This window comes from Sphaerodactylus townsendi, linkage group LG14, assembly GCF_021028975.2.
Source record: "Sphaerodactylus townsendi isolate TG3544 linkage group LG14, MPM_Stown_v2.3, whole genome shotgun sequence".
Classification (NCBI taxonomy): Eukaryota; Metazoa; Chordata; class Lepidosauria; order Squamata; family Sphaerodactylidae; genus Sphaerodactylus; species Sphaerodactylus townsendi.
Window position 1 is genome coordinate 15,577,365 of NC_059438.1, and position 19,232 is coordinate 15,596,596.

The window sequence follows — 19,232 nt, forward strand, 5'->3', positions numbered from 1 at the left end:
ATAACTGTCCTTAAAATATTCTGTCAAATAATTCAGTACAAACATATAAACACATCAATACGACAAAAGTGAATGAAGGCCAATAAAAATTACTGAGGGTATCACAAATGGAACAGGAACAGCAAGTTGTGTTGGAAACGGATTGTTTTGGAAAGGTGTGAGTGATGATTCGGTGATTCTCTTTGGCAACAAGCCCTTAACTATCAGCTAGCTCCTGCTCTGATGTCTGTTTACAACATAAGACCAAACCAGGGATCAGTACAGAAAAAAACTATACCCGCAACATACTGGACAGTATTAAATAAAGTAATCTGAATGTAATTAAACAAGAGAATCACAGTGAACTGCCTCATATCTTTCTTAGCAATAAATATAATTTATCGTAATACAGTAATATACAGACAATCAGTCTTCTACACAAAAATAATATGTATGGCGCACAGTCGCAATCTTAAGAAACTTCAGATCAACAGCCCCATTGATCAATAATACAGAATTAATTTGCTTGAAATATTCATTAAAAGAATACCCGTGGTGCACACCTAGGAACTTATTTCCCATACTTGATATGCTCTTACAGTGTGTCCTACCATGTTATAATTTAAGCATGTGTTCCTGGGCATATCTGAGGGCGTTTCTAAACAATTTCCGTGATACTTCAGTATGGTCAAGACACTGGTTTTGGTGAAGGAACAGCTAAGATTCAAACAAAATTGAGTCTTATAACATTAGTTCTTCATCATTCTGTGTGGTTTAGTAAATATATAACAAAATGGCGATTAGATGGTAACCAACGGTTAAGGAAAAATCTTGACCAAACCACTGGTTTGCCATCTCGGTGGATGTTTGTGGCATTTCTAAAACATTTAGCACGTTGTTCCTGGGCAGGTTTGGTTGAGGATTCAGTGTATGAAACATCTATGACTTGAATACAGAGGCTTACAAAAATGGCCAGGAGCTTGATAACGCCGATCCCAATTCCAAATGAACTGAGTTTGTGTTGCATTTAGTCCTTCCAGAAAAATGTTGGCTTGCTTTACTATTGTGTAGCAGATTTCGCCAGCAAAAAGTTCTTCCTCTCTGCTCTTCTGGGCTCCTCTTGGTTTGCTCTCCTGTTCCATCTGCTGTCAGAGTCCTACAAATGACAGCTCGGGGAGGTTAGAATGGCTGTAGCCCTAGGAGGTCACAAGGAGGTAACAATATACAATTTTCCGTGGTTCGAGGATAGCCTTGTCCTACTGTTTTTCATTACAGTACTGCAGTGAGATCAATTTTATTAAGTTGTAAGTCTTTGGAAGCCAACACCATTAACTATGTGCTGGACCAAATAATTTTTTTATGTTTGTATATTACAGTTGTGGTCCCCTTCCCCTTTCCACATGTTGGGGGGGGGGGGAAGAGAGAGAGAGAGAGAAGAGAGAGATTTTATTCAATCCATGGAATTTAAAAAAAATTTCCTACAAGATAAATGTGACTTTCATATAGGGAAAACAATATGCATTCCAGGTACATGGTGACATGAGGGCAGAATGTCCCTGCCTATTTTGTATACTGAGTTTTTTTGTCATAACTCCTCTACGTGTTATTTATAGTTAAGGCTACTGCTCAGCTTAATGGACTTCAGCCTTCGCTGAACTTGAATTCACCAACAATCCCAGTCTGTGTAGTCTGTTTCTTTAGACCAGGTCTCTTTGTTAACTCTTGTTTCATCATTCTAGTTTTCCCCTGAAACATGATGTGATGGTTCTGCTCTAGCCCCGCTGGGGGAGATCATGACCCATGTGTTTAAGATTAATGGTTTAGATGCTTGTTGCCCATGGATAACAAAGTTACGGCCTCATCCAAAGCAGGGGGGAATCCGCTGCTGGGAGCGGCATAGGGTCATGCCACCAGATTTGCCCTCCCTCAGACACATGCCTCGGCAGAGGGGTGAATCCACTGGTGGGTGTCTGCCATGGCCCTCCACGCTAGTGGGACACAGTGTTACATGCATCCCTGTGTCCCTACCCCTGCCACTGTGGGACATGGCCAGAGGAAAAGCCAACCCTACTCGGCTTCCACCCATCAATTGCCCCTGTTGTGCCGGCAGCTGGGGTTTTGAACTTATGGCTTTTCGGTGGTGTAAGTCAATTAAGCCCAGTGGATCTTTCTGGCAGCTGGGAGGCTTTTTGTGTGTGTGTGTGTGTGTTTAGCCTCCTTAAGAATGCCGGGCATGCGTGACCTCAGTGGCCTGGCCAGACATTTGGCCATTTGGATGGGGCTGGAAGTTTTTGATAACACGTTCAGCTGAATGCCCAAGGTTGTTGGAGGATAAAATGGCGGATGAGCCCTGGGTAATGCACCAAACTCCTTTGGGGAAAAATCCAGTAGATGGGTTAATGGAATCCTAGACTTCTGTTCCAATATGGTGATGTCACTTCCGGGTTCCCGCTTGTTTTGCGGTGATGCTAATTCCCCTGTTTGCTCTTGTTCCCCAATTGGGCAGTGGCAGGAAACAGTGGCTGATGGGCAAGATGTCTGCTGGAGTAGAAGGTGTGGCATCCCGACTGCTGCCCGACTTCAGAATGAAAACTATAAACAAGCTATCTCTGAATTGCTGAATTGTCTTCTTGACAAAAGAGCTTTAGAAATTGCTAATAGAAATAGTTCCTTTGAATAAATATGCCCAAATTGGGTCAGTTGTCAACGGTGCGGTTCAGAAATGGTTGACCGTAAGTTTTCCATTAGCAGCCGGGATAGGTTTAGATGGCAGTTCTTTAAATTAAATTTATATACTTGGACTCCTTTTATAGGTTTCAGCCTTATAAAACTGGCGGGTTGATTTATTAACTATCAACTCTACGGGACATGCGAGCTTTAAAGAGATTGAATCCGGCGTTAATGTTCGTGATTTGGGCCTGGAATGTGGGAATGCTCTAAAGATGTACCCAGTACATAGGACAAAATTGAAAGTGTGGCGTGGAGTGCAGTTACTGGTAAAAGCTGGCACAGTCTTCAATGGGGCTGGCTATTAAAAATATAGCCATTCAGAGCCGTTTGGGGCTGGTTCCTTGCATTGTTCTCTTACATCTTTTTACTGAAACGAAGGAGGAAGAAACTATAAGAGCTCAAAGATGTGGAAAGGATAAGGTGACCAGATGGTCACCTTTGTGATCCGGGACGGGGAAGCGGCTGCGCACGGGCTTCTGGGGCTTGCTGTTTGCCGCCCTGTGACAGAGCGGCAAACGGCAAGCCCCAGAAGCCCGTGTGCTCCTGCGGCTGGGTGCACGGGAGGCTGCCGTACTGCCTTGCGCCCCAGAAGGCAGTGCAGCAGCCTCCCAAAAATCGGGACAATTTGTAGAACCTGCGGGACGCGGGACAAATTGTTTAAAGGCATGACGGTCCTGCCAAAAGCGGGACGGCTGGTCAGCCTAGGAAAGGAGGCGCTTCTTTTAAGAAGCATCAGTTCAGTTGTAAGGGGTTGTATGAAAAGTAGATCCCCCCCCTTTCTTTTCCTAATGCTTGGGCCACCGACAGTCTTTCAGTGGCTGGAGATTGCTGTAGCTAATTGGTTGGTATTACTGTGACAGTTGTTGACTTTGGAAATGCAGTGTTGATTTAAACATTGAGAGATCCTATGATACGCTAAAAGCTTATTTATTGATTATTAATATTTCCATCTCTGCCCAAAGGGTACGGCACGCTGCGGCTGCTCTCCAGCAACAGTACAATTTTTTTTTCTATTAGTGGATGGTGCTTGCACGACGCAGCGCATTTTGTGAAATCTGGTTTTCGGGGCCTGGTGTTAATTGAACCCCACTAGTGCTGAAACTTGTCAAGTAAACCGCGTACCTTCGTTTTGTTCCAACTTGTCCATCTTGGTCTTTGCTAATCATTTTTCCAGTCTCGGAGATGGGCACAATTTTATTGATCATCTGCGGCTTTTTAAGGAATGATAAAATGGCAACGGGGAGGGAATTTGGCATGGTACAGCCTGATATCATCAAATCTCGGAAGCTAAGCAGTGTCGGTACTTGGAAGAGAAACCTCCAAGGAAGACTCTGCAGAGGAAAGAGATGGCAAACCTCCTTTGCTTCTCGTTGGCCTTGAAAGCCCCTGCTAGGATTTATCAGAAGTTGCCTGTGACTTGACAGAACTTTACTCTCTCTCTCTGGGGCTTTCCGCACTGACAGAGTTGTACTGGTTTCTATCTAGGTTCACCTCAGTGTATCCGCACTGCAACTGAGCTCAACGTTGTTTTGTCTCAGCCCCCCCCTCAGAACTACGACATCCCTGTCGCAGTTATGAACTGCACTTTTTTGCTGGAACAAAAGAATTAGATGCTGCTTGAGAAGCTTCGAAGTCTGGGCGCTTATCGAAACGAGCACCTCATCTGTTCAATAATCGCAGGAGCAGCTTTTGTGGCATGCACAAGCAACAGGAGAGAGTCGTGGCGAGGGCATGTAACTGTAAACTTGTAAAACTGTAAAAAAAAAGAACTCTCTCCCGTTTCCGGTAGTAACACAAGCTCCAATCATGATCGAGGAGCAAAACAGAGCACCAAAGATGATCCCAGCCCACTTAGCTTTCGGTTCCAGGGGCCAAGTAAGAAGTTCTGCTGTCTCGCTGGGACAGCTTGGAATCGCCCCCCACTGAAGGGAACCGAGTCGACCTTAGCTCCCTTCTGTAGTGTGGAAAGCCCCTCTGTCTGTCTGTCTGTCTGTCTGTCTGTCTGTCTGTCTGTCTGTCTGTCTGTCTGTCTGTCTGTGTCTCTGTCTGTCTGTCTGTCTGTCTGTCTGTCTGTCTGTCTCTCTCTCTAGCAACTACTTTGGTAAAGTTCTTCTTTGCAGGTAGAAATAATTTTACTCCAGTTTAGCACTGGTTTAGCACTGTGGACTTTCTCCAGAGCAGAGGATTAATTCCTTGAGTCTCATAGTACTGGGACTAGCCCTCAGAAGCTAGGAGGGCCCTCAGAAGCTAGCCCTCAGAATCTCTATGAGGGGCTGGACTTATCCCAGAATTACAGCTGAGCTGCAGATGACAGGGATCTGCCGTCCTGAATGAAAGGACAGCTTCAGCAGCTAAATATATCAAAAAACACACAAGCACTAAACATAAAACAGGGCAAAAAGCAGCTCCTGTGAATTGTAAGCAGGATTTGCAGCCCCGTCCCAAGGGCTGGATTTGCCCTCCCTGGGGCACTTGTCCCAGGGGAGGGGTGAATCTGCCAGTGTGCTGATGCGGTGGCTCTCCCCAGCAGTGGGATGTGGCACCGGATTCAGCGCCAGCACCCCTGTCCTCCCATGGCTGCCGCTGGTGTGGTAGGGGTGGGCCAGAGGCATGGGCAGGAGAGGAGCCAGTGCTAGTGGTCCGGGGCATGCTGGAATGAACTGTGGATTTGTGGCAGGCTCCTAATGCAGGAGATTGTTGCAGCTGAAAAGCCTATACTTTGCAAGCTTGCTTATAGACACACAAAGATCTTTGTCTGTTGTATCTGGGCCAATCTTGTTATAGTCAGCACTGGGGAAAAGGTCCTAGTGTGAATTTAGATGGTGCTTGCAAATTGCAAAGGAGGTTTGAGAAAAAATCAGGGTGGTTTTACCCCCTGTGGGTATATAATTATAGTAGGAGTCCCCCCCTTGATTAAAAAATGTCACTGTGTTGCCTGTAATTGTCTGGACAGTATCTGTCCATGCAGCTGAAGCCCAGTGTTGCTGCTTCTGCATTTAGTCATAGGTCGTTTCCCCACTTGCCATCTGCTGCGCGCTACTCTCCCCAAGTAGCACGGGGTCCCGCAGCACTCCCCACTACAGGGGCAGCGACAACGCAGCCGCCCCGATGCTGCCACTCTTGTGCCCCCTCAGCGCGCGTCATTCCTGGCGCTCCTCAAAACGGCGCCTTTTGATGACCCCGCACAGAGTCGTGGGGAAGCCCGGGAGCACGCCAGAAATGACGCACACAGAGTAGCGCGCAGCAAAGGGTGGTCGAGGTAAGTGGGGAAACGACCATAGATTCTGGTATCTGGGGTAGTTATAAGTCAGAGTTTCAGGGTGGACAGGGTTGCAACGAAGTTACAGGATGCTAATGAGGCCAAAACGGCTGCCACCATGATTTTTCGGTCATGATTGCATTTCTCAGTGTTGTCCGAATCAACCCAAGACATTATTCGCCCTGTTAAGCTCATTAAGATGGGTATGATTGTTACGACTTTTTAAAGGTCCTTTGAATTCTGCAAAAGTCTCTTTTCCTAGGAGACTTAACATTTGCATGAAAACTGTTTTCTGGGTAGGGCAAAAGAACCTATGAAGAATCCAAATGTGCTATGTTAGCTCTTATTAGCAGACCTTAACTACTTAGCGTCAATTTTCAGTATATTGTACATTATCTGAGAAAATGTAAATGTGTATTGTCTGTAAGGGATGACATTAGAGGCTTCTCTGGTGGGGCTATTTAGCTGAGTCTTGCTGGCAAAGGAGACAAGAGGGGACCCAACCAAGAAGGGACCAGGGTTCAGCCATGGGACACCATCTGTGTATGAAGAAGGTCCCAGGTAGCCCTTGGTATCTCCAGTTAAGAGCATCAAGTAGTGGTTGATGTGAAAGATCTCTACTCAGAACCCTGGAGAATCGACTTGATAGACCAGTAATCTTACTCAGTAGAAGGCAGCATCGTTTTGGGGCTGGGAGGGGACCCAATGCTTGAACATCTGCTGTGCACATGGAAGATTACAAGTTAAGTGCTCAGAATCTCCAGTTGAACAGATCAGGTAGAAGGTGACGTGAAAGACCTTTGCGGAAGATCCTGGGCAGCTCCTGCCCGTCTGAGAAGACAGTGCTGACCTTGGTGGGTCAAAGGTCTGACTCCATAGAGAGCAGCTTTGTGGAAAGGTAAATAAGAATTTCCCAAGGATGTCAAAAAAACCCCTAAGCAACGCTCTTTATCGTCAAAGGCTTTCACGACCAAAATCAGCTGGCAAAACATTAGGAGCAAAACGTTCAAAGCAAAAACGAACAGGCTTTGGTGTCACAGCCTAGAAAACTCACAACAGCCAACCGTCTATATTGTTTTGTGAGAAGAGGAGGAGTTTGGATTTATACTCTACCTTTCTCTCCTGTAAGGAGACTCAAAAGGGCTTCCAAGCTCCCATCTCTTCCACTTCGCGTAACAAACACCTCGTGGGGCAGGTGGGGCTGAGAGAGTTTGGAGAGAACTGTGACTAGCCCAAGGTCACCCAGCAGGCTTCATGTGTTGGAGTGGAGTCCGCCGCTCGTGTGGAGGAGTGGGGAATCAAACCCAGTTCTCCAGATTAAAGTCCACTGCTCTTAGCCACCACACCAGGCTGGCTCTTTGTTATGAGAGGGGTCATAACAACAGAGCCTTCACATATGCTGTTTCCATTAAAAACTGTACGTGGTCCAAACTTATTCTGAGCTTTTTCTTTCTGACAGGAGGTCTGGGACGAGACCTGGAGAATGAGTCGAGGGAGATCCGGGCTTTGGAGGAGAGGAACAGTGTTACGAGCCAGGAAGAGAGAAATGACGAAGATGAAGACATGGAGGACGAGTCAATTTACACCTGCGATAACTGTCAGCAGGACTTTGATTCGCTGGCAGACCTGACCGATCACAGGGCCCACAACTGTCCTGCAGGTAATGTTAAAACTCGCTTTACAATTCTGACAGGTGGTTAGCCGGGTAATTGGACATAGCAACAGCTTGAGGCCTCGAGTGAGATTAAAGAATTAATAATGTAATTTTACAGTTAATGTAATTTTATTGTGGTGCCATGGGTAGTCTTTGTTCACTTCTTTTTAATAACATTAAAATAAAAAGCAACTTTGGGTTTTTTCCCCCCACACTTAACATTTCTGACAGTAATTATATTAGGTTTTTTTTTTAAAAAAAGCACCTTTAGTGTTATTTTTATCTTTTTACAAGCAATAAACTTCTAGGCAGTTTCGCCGTTCAGCTCTCCTTCTCCCCAGCCTCTTCCCCCAATTCCGCAGTTGTTTGGTGAAATTACTTATAAGCAATCCAAGTGTTGCAGATAGATGTAAGGTGTTTTTGAGCCCCTGGGGTGCATGCAGTTATTTTTAAGGCAAGCGTAGTTGGAAAAAGGTGTGTGTTTGTTTTCCAGATGCTTGAGAACGTTGATGCCATCCTTAGGAAATGAAAATAATGCTAATGGAAGTTGTGGGGAAGATGTCCGGGAAGTGGGCGGAGGATCCACACACCCTGTTTTGTGTTGGGGGGCACAGCGCCTGGGAGGCTCCCGAGTACGGCAGCCATTCTGCTTGGAAAGGGGTCTCACAGCGCCCGGGAGGCTCTTGAGTACGACAGCACCTTGCTTGGAAAAGGGCCCCCCAACATCCAGGGGGGGCACCTGAGTACAGCAATAGACTGCTTGGAAAAAGGCCTCTCATGTGCTACTGACCTCTCCTTCCAAAGGTGGTTTCGAAGAAAACTGCTGACATTGCAGACTCTCTGGCTCCAATGTGTGCACGTGCAAATGCCAATTCCCCTGCTCAAATCCCCCTGTGCTCTTTGCCCCGTCCATTGTGTTGTGCTTCCCCCCACCTGCATGCCCTGTTTGTTTTTCCACCTGTAACTGTCAATAAAAGGGCTGGAAGGGAGACAGTATGGCAGAGTTGCTCCCTGCTTCTCTCACTGGCCGAAATGACATGCTGCCTCTATTGCTGTAAGACAACAGTTTTGTTTCCGTGGGTTCACACGAGAATATCGGCCTGGGGAAGAGAAGGCTATTTCTTCTCTCTGCCCAGTGATGTTGATGGGGTACAAATCCTGTTCGCAGGATTTGAAATGTTTAGAAGTATTTACAACATGTATGAGGTGTGGCCCTCCAACCCAGGTCTTCTTTTAGTCTGTTTGCAGTGGCTGTACAACAGTCAGAATAAAATACTGCATTTGGGTTGGTAGCAGTGTAGGCTGGAAGATAAATGGTAGCCATATTGCCTGGTGGAGACACAGTTCCTTGTCTTGTGAGAGGTGGCATTCTCGCAAGAGTTTTCTGGGAGCCGGTATTTAAAGGCTAGAACAGGGGTAGGGAACCTTTAACACTCAAAGAGCTATTTGGACCCGTTTTCCACGGGAAAAGAAAACACTTGGAGCCGCAAATAATTTTTGACATTTAAACTAAAGATAACACTGTATATACTGGGTTTTTTTTACCTTTTACTCCACTCATTCTGAGAAGCGCATGGATGCACCCGCCCTGCTGCCTGCAGGGCGGGCAAGGATGGGGCCAGCGGCTCGGCCTCACCGGCCGCCGGGAAAGCACCCACCCCGCTCCAACAAGGCCGGCGAGAGGGGAAGCCCGCGGCGCGGCCCAGCCGGCTGCATGGCAATTGGTGTGCCTGCCCTGCTGCCTGCAGGGTGGGCAAGGATGAAGCCGGCAGCTCAGCTCGTGGAGCCGCAGTGCAAGGGCAGAAGAGCCGCAGGTTCCCTACCCCTGGGCTAGAAGCTACTAAGCCAAAACTGTTTCTCTTGGTGTTCAGCTAGATATCCCAGTGCTTACTGAGGAGGAAGAAAGGTGCCCCCCCATTTAACCCCATTCCTTTTGCCTGAAGCCAGAGTAGAAGTCCTGGGCAGAAAATTGTCCTCCTTGCTGGGTAAGGTCAGCAACTCTGGTTGGGAAATTCCAGGAGATTTGGGGTGGAGTTTCGGGAGGAGGAGTAACTCAGTGGAGTGTGATGTTAGTCTAGATGCACCATTGGATCCCCATTAAGGAGAAAAGTAGGGATAAATGAAGAACCAGCATGGTGTAGTGGTTAACAGTGGTGGGCTCTTAGCTGGTGAACTGGGTTTGACCCCCTTCACACATGCAGAATAATGCGCTTTCAGTCCACTTTCACAGTTGTTTGCAAGTGGATTTTGCTATTCCGCACAGCTGCAAAGTGCATTGAAAGTGGATTGAAAGTGCATTATTCTGCATATGCGGAAGGGGCCTCAGTTTCCCGGCTCCTCCACATGAAGCCTGCTGGGTGACCTTGGGCCAGTCATAGTTCTCTCAGCCCCACCTACCTCACAAGGTGTCTGTTGTGGGGAGAGGAAGGGATAAGAGTTTGCGAGCCGCTTTGAAACCCTTTGCAGTTGAGAAAACGGGGCATGAATCGCAACGTGTGATTGGTGTTTGGAATATGCTGCCACGGGAGGTGGTGATGGCCACTAACCTGGATAGCTTTAAAGGGGGCTTGGACAGATTTATGGAGGAGAAGTCGATCTATGGCTACCAATCTTGATCCGCCTTGATCTCAGATTGCAAAGGCCTTAGCAGACCAGGTGCTCAGGAGCAGCAGCAGCAGAAGGCCATTGCTTTCACCTCCTGCATGTGAGCTCCCAAAGGCACCTGGTGGGCCACTGCGAGTAGCAGAGTGCTGGACTAGATGGACTCTGGTCTGATCCAGCAGGCTAGTTCTTATGTTCTTATGAATCCAAACTCTCCTTCCTCTTTTGCTTTCTCCTCCTCCTCTGTTCCCCCTCAAAATGAGGAGTGAGATTGGGTTTCTAGATGTCTATGGCCTCTTTTGTAAATCTCTCCTTTTTTTGGCCTTTCTCATATTTGTGTTGGAGAGAGAATGTGCTTCTATGACTTTCCACTGATTATGAAGCTCTTCAGCCTGGCGAGCTTGAATTACACTTGAATGCTCACATCAGAAAGGGGAGGAATCATTATTGGAATATGTAAGGGGATGGAAAATATAGTGTCTGTAAATTGCTAATCTACAAATGTTTGTGACACTTTCTTCTTTATTGTAAGGCCTTGCGTGACACACGTAATGCATAAAATTTGGCAAGCGATGTTTCCCTTTCCCTGCTTAAAGCAGCTAAGTGTCCTGTGCAGGTCCAGATCAATATAGGTATTTATTTGGATTGATAATGTTGCAGTTGCAGATAATATAATATAACTAATGACTTCCTTAGAGATGCTAGAGTTCAGAAGACCCTGCAGCTTGGGAGCTGGCCAAGATTGTGGGCCGTAACTTTGAGGAATAGGATAAACCGTCTACTTCCTTGGAATCCCTTAGAAATTCATTATTGCACAATGAAGTCCTATAATGCATGCCAAACCGACTGCCTCGACGCAGGTTGAAGTTAACCTCCGTTTTAGCCTTCCCTCTTCATCTGGTTGAGACTTCCCTTCTTCCCGAGCACCATTGAGACTTCTCTCTCCGACTTACAGTTGCTCCATTCAGATTTGGATATCCATAACCGTCAAGTTGAGAGGGAAGGCGGCATGGTATAGCCCAATCTCGCTGGCTCTCAGAAGCTAAGCAGGGGCAGTATGTGAGAGGGAGACCACCAACGAAGATTCTGCAGAGGAAGGCAATGGGAAACCATCTCCGTTTCTCATTTGCCTTGAAAACCCCTGGCTGGGGTTACTGTAAGTCAGTTGTGACTTGATGAGTCTTTACACGCACGCAACTATCAAGTTTCTTAGATGCCTCTTTGACGCATAATGGCATTATATTGCGCTGGTTCATGGAATTTGGTTGTGTTACAAACATTGTGCGAGATGGTCAACACATTTTACGAAGCCCATGAGAAGTTTTATATAGCCCACTTGCTGTTATCTATTAGGCATTTGTGGCACATTGATAGTCTAAATCAGGGGTCTCCAACCTATGGCCCTCCAGATGTTCATGGACTACAATTCCCATCAGCCCCTGCCGACATGGCCAGAGGTGGGATCCAACCAGTTCTCACCGCTTCTCTAGAAGTAGTTACTAATTTTTTCGGAGTGACGAGAAGGGGTTACTAAAGCAACCTCCCTGCCCAATAGGGACTGGAGGTGCGTGTGTGCGGCGGTGCCACTGTTTGAATCCCACCACCATCGGAACCTGTTATTAAAATTTTTGGATCCCACCACTGAACATGGCCAGTTGGCAGAGCTGATGGGAATCATAGTCCATTAACATCTGGAGGGCCATAGGTTGAAGACCCCTGGTCTAAATAGAGATAAGGTGAGAACACATAGTCGTTCCTGCCCCCAGCTCAATATTTCAAATTTCTGTAATGCTTGTTTTGCGTCAGTAGATGTCGCTGTAATGAGACGTGCAACAATAGCCTACTTTCAAACCCATTTAAATTCCAAAACTACTACTTCTTCCATAATTATCTGCAGTAGGATGGAACCAATAATTCAGCTTTTGTGGGTAGACAGAGTTAGGTGGAAAGGCAGCCCAAAATTTTTACAAATAAATACAAGTATATTTTACACAAACCAGTTATCAAGAAGTCAGGAACAAGTAACCAAAAGGGAAGATCATCACCAGGAAAAAAAAAGTCTGGGCCAAACATATGGTGTTAACCCCTTCTTCCCTGTATGGATTTTTTAAAAACTGGTGTAATGCCCTGGTGTAATGCAAACCTATGTAGGTATTGTGCAAACGAACCCTTAGTGGGAACTGTGTTAAAATGCTATCTTTCCAACTGCAAAAAAGGGAACGAAATGTATCCCATAGGCTTAGGTTATATATCTTACATGGTAAACATGATGTTAGCCCCAGATACTGGACACGTTGGTCCAGGGCTATCCTAATAAGATCTCTTCTCCAAATTCTTATTTTTTAAAATGAATTTTATTATTTTTTCATGATTAACAAAAAGAGAAAAACTTCACACATGAATTATTAACTGAAACAAATATTAACTTTAATAATATTCTGTATTTTCAGAGAGCTTCTAAAGTTTACCACTAATTTTCTACAATATCTTTAAACATTTAAACCAAATGTTATTTTAAAGGCTAACTATAACTACAACATATGGTACATATGGTTACACATGGTGTAACAGTTTTAATATTCTAAATTTCCATGTTAGACTTTTGTCATTTTAACTTCTTGGTCAGTCTCTTTCTCAGCATTAGATGTTTTCAAGAGTTATATGCAAAATAGGTGTTTAATTAAATCTATAATTTTAAAAGTCAGCTGCTACCTATAATACACATTAACTAACAGGAATATTAACTAACTAACAGGAACAGGAATATTAACTAACAGGAATATTAACTAACAGGAATATTATTAACTAACAGGAATATTAACTAAGAGGAATATTAATTTAACAATTTTGCTATGGGTGCTGTGTGGTTTCCGCACCCAAGTGGTTTCCGCACCTGTGTGGTTTCAGGACCCAAGTGATTCCGGCCGTGAAAGCCTTCGACAATTTTGCTATGATTTCTAAGCTTCAATGTTAAATCTCTTCATTTTAACCTCTCATTCAATCTGAAATGAATAAAAGTCCAAATTCCTCTTTTGTACCGTGATGATCTCTGTGTGTAACTAGTATCCTGCCTGTGAATATGTTTGAAACGTTTCGTTGGCTACTTAGGGAGATTATGTGATTTTGAGTCTCCGTTACACAAAATCATTAGTATTGTTCTCCTGTGTTAATTATTCTGGAAGAATTTCTGCCCCCGGTTTCATTCTTGCAATTCTCAGCTGGGTTGAAATCCCCCGACAAAATCCCCACAGAAAAACAGAGTAGGAAGAATCCATGCTTTGATTAAAGGGATACAAAGGGTGGCTACTGTCTATTAGTCAGTCTTTCTGTTGCTGTTTCTGCTTAGCTGATTTAAGAAGCAATCTTGAGCATGTTCTCAAAAGGAAGTCCCCTCTTATTCATTATGGTTTACTCCCAGGAAAGTGTTTTTAGGAGTGTAGCCATAAACAAGCATCTGATACAAAGCCGCACCTTTCTAAACCCAGTGACTTCAGTGTGAATAGAATAGAATAGAATGTAATCTGAAGAACCGGGTTCGATGCCCCATTCTTCCGCATGAAGCCTGCTGGGTGATCTGGGGCCAGCCACATTTCTGGCAGTTCTTTCTCAGCCCACTTGGAGGCAGGCAATGGCAAACCACTTAATGTCTCTTACTTTGGAAGCCCCAAGGGAAAAGAGATTTCACCTAAACAGAAGAAGAAGAAGAAGAAGAAGGAGGAGGAGGAGGAGGAGGAGGAGGAGGAGGAGGAGGAGGAGGAAGGAGGAAGGAGGAAGGAGGAAGGAGAAAAGAAAGAAGAGGAGGAGAGTTGGATTTATATCCCCCCTTTCTCTCCTGTAGGAGACTCAAAGGGGCTTACAATCTCCTTTCCCTTCCCTGCTCACAACAAACACCGTGTGAGGTAGGTGGGGCTGAGAGAGCTCAGAAGAACTGTGACTAGCCCAAGTTCACCCAGCTGGCGTGTGTTGGAGTGTACAGGCTAATCTGAATTCCCCAGATAAGCCTCCACAGCTCAAGCAGCAGAGCGGGGAATCAAACCTGGTTCCTCCAGATTAGAGTACACCTGCTCTTAACCACTATGCCACAGAAAGGAAGACCTTTCTGTCAGGGCTGTTCGACAGTGGAATGCACTGCCTTGGAGAGTGATCGAGGCTCCTTTTTTGGAGGTTTTTGAACAGAGGCTGGATGAACGTATGTTGGGAGTGCTTTGATTGTGTGTTCCTGCATGTCAGGGGGTTGGACTTGATGCCCCTTGGGTCTTCATCCAACTCTATGATTCTGTGAGGTCACTGTAAATCAGCTGTGATTTATTTATTTATTATATATCCTCACTATTCCCAGCTGAGGTTGGGCTCAGGGTGACTTATAATAATGTTAAAACATAGCATTGGTAAAAATAGTTTGGTATTAAAACCAAATATTCATGATGGCGCCCTATTCATTTGACCCCGCACCACCCCCCACCCCCAGACATAAATTCACTGGTTATCTGGGGTGCTCAGTGGGAGATGTGCAAAGGGAATTAACAGTCCCTTTGATTTGACAGCACTTTTCACCAAAATATGATCTGATCTGATATATGATATAATAATGTGTATTTATATGCGTGTGTATATATCAATCATAATATATATTAATATATTTTATGGTGTATTCAATAAACATGACGGGGGGACTGCTTAGACTTTTTAAAACTCAGGTTTATCACATCATTCACATGACAAATGCTGTATTCTGCTAGCGGCTTTGTGCATGACTCAAATCTGTAATTTTGTATGTCCTACTTGATGCCGGATTATATTTTGCTTATTTTGACAACCCTCTAGGTTTACAGTAACACATGCAAATCTTTCTTTACCTAAGACCAAAAAAAAAACTAAATTAATTTTGGTTTGGAGGGTGGGGAAATGTTTTGTCTTTTTTTGTGGTCTCAGAAACTATAAGACTGCTTTCGTTTCCAGATCAGATCAGATTTATTTTCAATCGACGCCTAGTTTCCCACTCACTGGGACAGGGTGCCTTCTCAGAAATTTCTGCCTCTCTGGTTTCTCGGCTTGCGGATGCTGGATCTATAGCACATTAGCACATCAGTGAACTGGACACTATGAGGTTATGACTGAGCATCTTGTGAGTTCCTCTTCTACTGTTAAGAACTTTAAAGGTTGCCTGTTTTCAAAATGGCAGCGGAATTGCTGTAAGAGGTGGCTGGTATTTCTGAACAGCTATGTAAAGCCGGGGCGTAGCTAGGGGAAATTGCCCAGGGCAGACTCTGAGTTTTCTGGGGGGGCCCATGGGCCTCTGCACCACCCCCATGCCCCACTTATCTTAGCTGGCAGTGGGGCTGGGCAGGGGTGCGCGGCAGCGACCTCCGCTGGGCCTGGCTAGGCAAGGCAGGCCTGGCAGCGGACTCTGCCAGACCAGGCGGGGCGAGGGATAAAGAGGACGGGTGTGGGGGCAGTTTTCCACCCCCACATGACCCCAACAGCGTTCTCCCAGGGTGCCTGTCCCCACCTGTGCCATGGTAGCTACGCCACTGATGTACATCAGATTCCAGATTGCAACTGCAAAGGTTCTTCCAGTTGCTAATTGTAAAATACCACATCACAAGGGCCTGGCTGTACATTTTCTATGTGGAGTGTATGTCTGCAATATTGAATTGCCTTCAGGGTGCCACCTAAAGGAAACAACCATTGTCTCATTACAGTGTGTAAAAGAGCTGGTGTGGCTGTGTAAGTAAGAGCCCTGGTTCTAATTTGGGATGCCTTTGATTTATGTCTTGCCTGTGGAACTAATTGGAACTTCAGACAGATGATTTGGTTGATCTGTGACTGGCTGAATCCACACCTTATTGGACATCGCACTATCAATAATTAAAAACTGCAGTAATTTACAATTGGGGCTGCATCCGTCCCTTATTAGGTATTGCACTGCCGTGCCCCTGGACTGATCAATAATGAGACACTGTGTTCAGATGATTTCTTTATTATGAAACAGCATCAGGATGAAGTGCTTAGACTTCTACTGCCAGAACTAAGCATCATCAGCCTTCCATTATACCCCATGCCACACCTCACAGCGCATAACACCACCCTTGACTACCAGTTCCTGGGTGTGGGGGAGAGAATGGCACCCATCCAGTCCCATGGTCAAGAGGTGATGCAGCGTCCCTTGAGGTCAAAACAACCTACATTTCACACTACTGACAGAACTACAACTTACATTCCGCACTACTAACAGAACTACAACAGCAGGTGTCTAATGAGCTGATAAGGCATTGTTCGGGAAGCAAAGTACAAAGAGTGAGAAAATATAACCATAGCAATTAAGAGGGAGGGGGTATGAGGAGAGAAAGGATCCCACATCCCCTTCAGGAGACACGCCAGGATCAAAATGGGCCGATTATGACATGTACTCTTTAGAGCAGTAGCAATAATTCACAACTGGAGCTGCATCCATCCCTTATAAGGTATTTCACTCTCTTGCGCAACAGCAATAATTTACAACTAGGGCTGCATCCATCCCTTATTAGGTATTGCACTGTCTTGTTCAGCATCAATAATTTACAACTGGATTGTCTAGTCCAGGGGTGGCCAACCTACGGCGCTCCAGATGTTCAGGGACTACAATTCCCTTCAGCCCCAATTGGCCATGCTGGCAGGGGCTGATGGGAATTGTAGTCCCATCTGGAGTGCCATAGGTTGGCCACCCTTGGCTCTAGTCCATAGATGAAAACCCAGTTGCATATGATAGCTACAATGCAACACGTGTGAAACTTCCATTGATGTACAGCCTGGACTTTCTCAGCATATTTAATGGGGAGGGAGAGTAGAGGAGGTTGGGTTCTTTCACGCTCCTGACCGTGGTTCGTACTAAAGCTGGGGCCTCTGTCAGTGGTGATGTGTGTGGCAGTTAAAGTGTTGAATCTGAGAGACCTGTGTTCAAATTTCTACTCAGGCACGAAACTCACTCACTTTTTTTCAAGTCTCTACTCCTGGGGTACCTCATAGGGTTGTTGTGAGTGTAAAACAGAGGAAGAGAAAACCATGTACACCGCTGTGAGCTTTTTGGAGGAGGGTCGGCAAGAAGTGCAATAGATAGTTTCAGCCCTTTTAAGAAAAATAGGTGGGCAGGAGGCTAGAAATGGGAAAGGAGTTTGTCAGCCCCTTTGAGTCTCCTTACAGGAGAGAAAGGGGGGTTATAAATCCAAGCTCTTCTTTTTTTTATTACTGTCTGCTCGGATGGGCATTGGCTCTCCGGGGTCTCAGGTAGAGGTCTTTCACATCTCCCCACTACCAGATTCTTTAACTGGAGACTCTGAGAATTAAGCCTGGGTCCTTCGTCGTCGTGCCAAACAGATGGTCCACCGCAGAGCCGTGGCCCCTCCCTTTCCTGTCGTCTGTCCTCCTGCTGATCTCCCTGAAATGTTCCCCCTGGGAGGCAGGGAGGCCTTCAAGTCGTCGCATTTAAAACGAATTGGAAGCCTGCAGCAGGAAAGGAGAGTCTGCGGAAAACAAACCTCCCCTTCCGTTAGAGGGAATTTTCGTCTGGATCCGACCCAATATGTTAAAATGTGAGCGGCAAGCAGGGATTGGAACATTGGGCTCCCTGGTGTGGGTCCAGCATTGACCCACTTTTCCAGTGTGGTTCTAACCACAGACGGTGTTTTCCAAACCTTTAAAGCCGTTTACCTTGTATCTAGGAATCCCATGCCAGTTATGCGCTGTGCAAAATAATACTTCCTTTGCTTGTCTGGGACTGTTGGGACCTTGTTTTGCGCGAGGCGCATTAAAGCAACTCTGTGCTCTTGCGCAGCTCTCAGGATGGAGTTCCCAGAGGAATGTACCTTTTAGTTTATACAGCTGTAGCTGTAATGACCTACTGGTTCCCCCTTTATTTTTCTTTGGCTGAGACAGACTGCTGTTTTATTTGACAGAAACCAGTTCTTTCTCATTAACCTGGCTGGTGTTTGTGCATTTTTTATAAAAAGAGGAAGTCTTTTGGATGGGAGGAAGCAGTGAAATAATTTTCTTCGCGTACGGAGTCGGTTTTAGAATGCCTTAAACCTGACAAAAATGCAACGTAATAACACAACCCCAAACTTTTAAGTCTCCAGCTTCATAAAAAGTCTGGTTCATGGATTTGTAGGGTATTGGTTAGAGTGTTGAATAGGGGAAGGGTCTGTGAGACACAAGTTTGAATTCCAGCTCTGCCATGAAATTCGTTGGGTGACCTTCATGCCAGTCACACTGTCTCTGCTTAATCTACCTCCTGGAATATTCTGAGGATAAAATGGAGGAAGGGAAAATGATGTAAGCCCAGAGGTGTATCTAGGGAAAATGTAGTTTGGTGCAAAATCTGAGTTTTCCGCTCCCCCCATGGGTGACCACTCTCCCCAACCATGACCAAACAACGTTTTTTTGCACCAGATCTTGAAGTCAGTATATGGACCCAGGGGGAAGCAGGAAGTGGGTGGGGGCAATTTTCCCTACGTGACTAAATGGCCACAGTCTGGGGACATTTTACCCCATATGTCTCCCTGGGTGTTACGCCCCTGTGTGAGCCACCTTGAACACCTTGGAGGAAGAATGGGATAACTACATACTGAATAATAAAAACTTATTGTTTTGCATCGTGTATAAGTGAGGTTTAAAGATTGATGTGAGGAGTGTGCGGTTCCTCAAACTGTGTGCCAGAAACATTGGACTGCATCTTATATAATTCTCCCCCTCCCCAACAGTGACTGGTCTGAAGGTATGCATTGCCTCCCTCCTCTCCTGAAGATGTGGGAATGATCACTAAGAACAGGGACTTCTCGGTTGTGGCACCTTGAATCTGGAATATTCTCTCCTTGGATACCTCCTTGGCCCTAGATTTGTTAGCTTTCAGAGCTGGATAAATGCGACTCCGGCTTACCTCACGAGCCATCTGTTGCCACCCGGAAAGGAGAGGGGAGAGAAGGATGTCTGTCTCTAAATCCCAGCAGCAGAAGGCCATTGCTTTCACCTCCTGCA

At 45.7% G+C, this 19,232-nt stretch overlaps 1 protein-coding gene across 2 annotated transcripts in view; it reads left to right on the forward strand.

The window, feature by feature from the left end:
• Positions 1 to 19,232, forward strand: part of ZNF423 (zinc finger protein 423) — a 329,729-nt gene that overhangs the window by 94,662 nt on the left and 215,835 nt on the right. For both annotated transcript variants that reach the window (XM_048515303.1, XM_048515304.1), the window contains exon 3: positions 7,428 to 7,628. In XM_048515303.1, coding sequence (XP_048371260.1) covers positions 7,428 to 7,628 — 201 coding nt within the window. The remainder of the gene's footprint in view (positions 1 to 7,427; positions 7,629 to 19,232) is intronic.